General features: G+C 44.0%; 1 protein-coding gene across 1 annotated transcript; it reads right to left on the bottom strand.

The window, feature by feature from the left end:
- Positions 1 to 351: 351 nt before the first annotated feature.
- Positions 352 to 4259, bottom strand: LOC145991483 (uncharacterized). Its single transcript, XM_083127495.1, has 2 exons — positions 4161 to 4259; positions 352 to 1693 (listed from the first exon to the last, which is right to left on the bottom strand). The coding sequence occupies exons 1-2, from the start codon at positions 4170 to 4172 to the stop codon at positions 713 to 715; spliced, it is 993 nt and encodes a 330-aa protein (XP_082983621.1). The 5' UTR covers positions 4173 to 4259; the 3' UTR covers positions 352 to 712.
- Between the last annotated feature and the right edge of the window lie 1475 nt (positions 4260 to 5734).

Raw genomic sequence — 5734 nt, 5'->3', positions numbered from 1 at the left:
AATAAAAAATACTATGCCCAATTCAATATTAAGATTAAATTACATTTTACAAGCAGTTCATCGACAGCATTTTATTGTTATTCTCAAGAACTTTTAAACATTTTTTTTTTTCAAAAATACTTATAAATTATAGACTTACCTACCGTTATACAATCCTGGTGTATATATTGTGTGCACAATATTTGAGCTATCTTCTTACTTCCACGACAAATAATGGGATTACAAGTTCATTGCGTTTTAGCAACAAGATCATTTGCATCATTAAGCCATAAAATCAATACGTTTCTTTACTTTCTTATATATATATTAGTTAAAGGTATGATATACATTCAATAAGGATAAATAAGTAGGTATATTTTATATTGGAAACATTTATTTTTGCCAATAAAAAAATAATTACAAGGTTTTTGTAAACGACCGAAACAATCTTTCTAATCTCAGTTTATTCAAAATAAACCGTGAAAACAGTCCATTCTAGGCGAACCAGCACTCATAACAGAATAATTAGTAAATACAATAGAATAAGTTAAAGAAAGATGAAAGCCTGAGAGAAAAATTGAGCAAAAGAGATGTTGAGGAGGTTGCAGTCGAGTGCTCAGTGAATCAGAGCGAAGTCTCTGTCACCAGTCGTCGGCGGACGACCTGGGACCAGACTTGTTCTGGGAAGGGACACGAAGTAGTAGCCTCTTCGAAAGGTCTGTGAAGCAACAGTTTAAGGCAAGTTGGTGGCGGCGACCCTGAAGCCGTTGACTGGGTCGGAAACGTATCTCACGCTCTGGATCAAACCGTGGGCGTCGACGTAGGAATATCCACCCTGGGTGATGCCGTCAGCGGTTCTGACTTCGGACTTAGCGGAGTTGGGGTTGCTGTATCCGTAGCTGTACTGGCCGAGTTCGTCCTGGGCGTGGTACTGGCTGGCCACGGCGGCTGGGGCAGCTACTGCGACGGCAGGAGCGGCCACGGCGGCTGGGGCAGCGTAAGCAACTGGGGCGTGGGCGGCCACGGCGGCTGGGGCAGCGTAAGCAACTGGGGCGTGGGCGGCTACGGCGGCTGGGGCAGCGTAAGCAACTGGGGCGTGGGCGGCGACAGCTACTGGCGCGGAAACGGTCAGTGGAGCAGGGGCGCTGACGGAGTAGGCGAATCGTGGAGCGTGGACGGCGTAGGCTGGGGCAGAGTAAGCGGCAACTGCTGGGGCGGCATATGCGCCAAGAATACCTCGCTTCTTACGTCCGGAGCGGGCGTGGGCTTCGGCGACGGCCTGGAAGTGGGCTGCCCTGGCGGCGACGACCTCCGGGGTGTCCTGGACGGGAAGGGGACCGCCGACGGCCACGGGAGCGGCCACCGGAGCGACGGCTACTGGAGCGGCGGCGACCGGGACGGGAGCTGGACCCACTGGGATGTTGGTGGCGGCGACTCTGAATCCGTTGATTGGGTCGGAGACGTAGCTGGCGCTCTGGACGAGGCCGTAGCCGTCGATGTAGGAGTAAGAGCCTCGGGTGATGCCGTCGGCGGTTCTCACCTCCTGCTTGGCGGATGGGCCGCCGGCGTATCCGTAGCTGTACTGGCCGAGCTCATCCTGGGCGTGGTACTGGGTGGCTGTGACGGCGGGAGCGGCGACGGAGTAGCCGACGGCTGGTTGGCCGACGGAGATGAGGCCAGCGTTGGCAACGGCCAAGAGGACGGAGACGACAACCTGAAAATAACCAAACATCTCATTAGTTACAAAGCCAATACTAACTTGCGATACGTTAATATCTTATTCACAGTCAATACAACCAGTTTCCTAATACGATTCGACTTTAATTTACTCTGTGGGTTCATTAGGACTTATGTGGTGAACTTTTGTCTAAGAATTCCGAGAAATCACAAATAAGAGTCAATGCCCTTACTTCGGATTCTTCAAATAATTGCTGCCAGTAACAAAGTATGATTATGTTAATCAAGCGGGAAGATTAGAAAACAACGGTTAGAAACTATCACAGAATACACCTGGAATTCTCGAAGAAAAAGAAGCAACGGTATGTAATGTTTAGTCTTCAGGTAAATGGAAAGTACAGAAAACACTAATATGCTAATTTATATCCTCGAATGCAGAGGCTGCAAGATTAGCATGAACAATATTTTATGTATGTAAATATATATATCTGTCCCTCTACGTGATTTTTTTGGAGGGCAGACTGTGCCTTGTCCCACTCCCCCCGCGAAGTCGGCGCCTATGCTCGAATGTATTATATACATTTTATGAATCAAAAAAGCAATAATGCAATTGCGTTCTTCAGGAAAAATCTACTAGTGAGTGGCCAAGTAAACTATTTGCTTGATGATGGACTTTATATACATATAAAAAGAGCTTATCAGAATATAACACTTCAAATATGATAATTTCGTGGATTTTTTTCACGGAAGATAAAAGATTTGACAAAGCATTTATTACTGAGATTTGAAAAAAAATTACAGCACAGAAGTGAGTTTGGTAGCACAGGTGGTGCATGTATATTTTGTGAAAGAGTGTTCACCTACCATATTAAACTTGTGTTAAGTGTTTGTTGTTAAAGAGTACATTAATATGAAATTCCAAAGTTGTTCTTGTTTGTCCGAGTATGAGTGACTTGTTGTCCGTGAGACACACCCACTACACCTTCCTTATAGCATTGTATCTAATACCAAATTTGTAAACTTTATACGAGAATGAGAAGTACGCTCCCATCGGAAATCAAACGCGCTGCCTATTGATTACAGTACAATTCGACATCGTTAAACATTAAGCTTACCGGGAGGCTGTTCTGTACTATAGAAATATTGCATATGCCAATACTGTACTGAAAACAAAAGACATAAACGAATCGTTATTCTTTTTTACCACTTACAACACCTAGCGTTCAGCACACATGGCGTATATAAGGTCAATATATTGCAAAAATATTCCTACAGAAGTTATTTTTGCCGCACATATAAATTAATATTATGCAATGTTTCATAATTTTTATTTACATCGATTACGTTCTTCTTGTGTTTAAATTATCTTTGCTGTCAGCCCTCCAGAGATGATTTTACCAGAGGGACCTTGGTTCGAATTCTGATCACGGAATAATGGGTGGTCTGTTTACTTCTCTCCCTACTTCATTACCAACTGTACATTTTCAGAGTCGCGATTAACCTAGAAGTAAAATTACAAGCCAATAATTAAAATGTATGCGTGTTTGAAAAGGTATGGGCACTCGAACCCTAGGCCTACTTATTTGTTGATCATCCATCGTAAACAGACTAGGGAGAGTTCAGTTCTAGAGATTGGAGTTAAAGGTAGGATTTGCAGTTTTTATTTAGAGCACACGTGATGCACTGATCCTTTCTTGTGGTTCGAACCCTCACATTTTGATCACGAGACGGTAAGCGTATTTCTTTATATTCGAAGAACCAGAGAATTTAAGAGGTTTTCTACGTGGAATAGAAGGTAACGTAATTGTGCATCTGGATTCGCATTTACGTCGCTATCAAAGACCTCCATGCCTTATTCAGTATTCGAAGCAATAACCCGCGACGTTAATGCTTAGCACAGCGTGCAACGATGCCAAGGGGCTCGGGTTCCCATCTCGGCCTGGGTGTTTTTGAGAGTGTCGTTTCATCAATTTCATCATATCATCACTCATCCTCATCTTCGCGATTAGTTAAAAGTGGTAGAAAAGTGAAGTAAAATAAACCAAATTAATCAATCAAGAACCCACGACGTTAACCACGGTGCGTGGGTTCCCCGGTGGCATCGCTTTCTAACTTAAGGGTTCCAGGTTCGATGTCCTGTTGTGGCACATTGCACAGTGGTTCAAATTCCACTTTAAACTGTAGGTCCAGTCCCGATTAGCCTATCTGAGCATAAAATGGACTTAAAACTTGACAACGGTGCACGTACATCCGAGTTATGAACTCCCGCACAACGCAGTGGTGAAGAGAAAAGTCGCGAGTTCAATTCCCGTCGAGTCCTGGTTAGGCTCTGTGTATTATGCGGGATTCCCTACAAAGCTGCACCGAGAGTCGAAACTGTAGCTGCCTACGCAGACAGCCACGGCAGTGGTTCCATAACTGAGAGAGACGAGAAGACCTCACTGGAGGAAAGAGAGGCAGAGAAAGAAGTGAAGAGGCGTCCACGAACGCTGCACTACACTCACCAAGCACTTCATGTTGCTACACTAAGAAGCTCACAACCACTAGAAGGGCTACTTGGTCCTGGACTTCGGAGCCCCAGCTTTTATACCCAAACGCCCCGGCATCTCCCTGACCTTGGTCCCTCCGGATGGAGGAAGTGGTCCTCCCTTTCGCCCCGGCTCCTTCAAGGACCTTACACGACCAGAAACGGCCGCGATTAACATATCTTGTTGGCAAGGCTTGGGCGACACACAGGTAGGCATGCGAGAACTGCATACCGAAAATAACTTTCTCCGTGTTCCATCTGCTCAGAGTTCATCTCTCAGGCCACAGTCAGGGCTGGATATGTTTATGAATGACACCTTTTTTTTTTTTTTTTTTTTTACATCATGTACTTGGCGACTAGGAGAGCGCCATGCGTTTGCTGCCTCAGTAGCCGAGCGTCGCTGACAGTCCCAACTTCGACTCCTTAACCGACCTTGTGGCGGAGTTGTTAATTCAGTGTGCTACAACGCCAGGGGTCACAGGTTCGAATCCCGGCCTGGGTATGGGTATTCTTTGCAAGTGTCCCCTTAATAAATTTCCTCAAATCATCATTTATCCTCATCGTTGCGATTAGACAAAAGTGGCAGAAAATCGACGGTAAATGACAAAAATCAGTCGACTCCTGGCCTGTCTCTGCGTCCATTTCTTCATCATCGTCGCATTAGCCAAAATGCTTCAATCAGGAAATTGCCAATGTTACGGATTCACTAGAGAATTTATCATTTTGTGCAGACAAGTGAAGTAATGGTAAAGATCGAGGAAATTTACCATGCAAGATTGTTTTTCCAGGATAGGGCGTGAGTTGCAGGAATTTCAACAAGTCGATAACAACAGTAACTTACTTCTGAGTCTACAGCCATATAGTTATGGGTTGTAACTGCACCATCGAAATTCAGTGGTATAGTTAGTACGCATAAATGTCCGTGACTGTACAGAGCAATGTAAATTAAGAGATTTTTTTTAATACATAGATAACACACTTGGATTTCGGATGCCACAGTGGCGTGTCCAGCGGGTCAAACCCCCTTCCGTGAGCCAATCGTTTTTTTAAAGAAAATTAAAGTCGAACGCAGAAAATAATGGCAAAGCATAATTAACCCCTCATAATCCATCTATTTCGAAATTCCCAGATAAGTAACTGCAAATCCGATCTCTCGCTATTTAAGGTTTTGGTTTAGATATCGGCCAAATGTTGTTGTTTCTTTTCATTTCTTTTCATTCTTTCGTCGCTTTCTAATCATCATCGCCACGTTTAAGCTAAAGAGGTAAAGATCAGACATTAAATAACCAATGGCAAATCTCAGACTCAATAACAATCTCCTACAGTTCATTCAATTCATTTGGTCCTCATTGTTTCTATAACAATTGCAATGAGGAGATTCTCTCCGATAACAACCAGGTCAGCTTCTGCCTCCAGAAAAGCTTCAAGAAGTTGTTGTTGCTGTTGTTGTTATTATTAGACCTATTAATTTATTACTTGTAGTGGGGCTACTTTGAAAGCCTTAATTTTTGTGTTTGAATATCTACATAGTGTTATTGCCATGGGCTTAGC

Source organism: Lepisma saccharinum, chromosome 8 (genome assembly GCF_977018435.1).
Source record: "Lepisma saccharinum chromosome 8, izLepSacc3.1, whole genome shotgun sequence".
Taxonomy (NCBI): domain Eukaryota; kingdom Metazoa; phylum Arthropoda; class Insecta; order Zygentoma; family Lepismatidae; genus Lepisma; species Lepisma saccharinum.
Note: the sequence above shows the minus strand (reverse complement) of the source record. Positions and strands in the feature narration are given on the sequence as shown.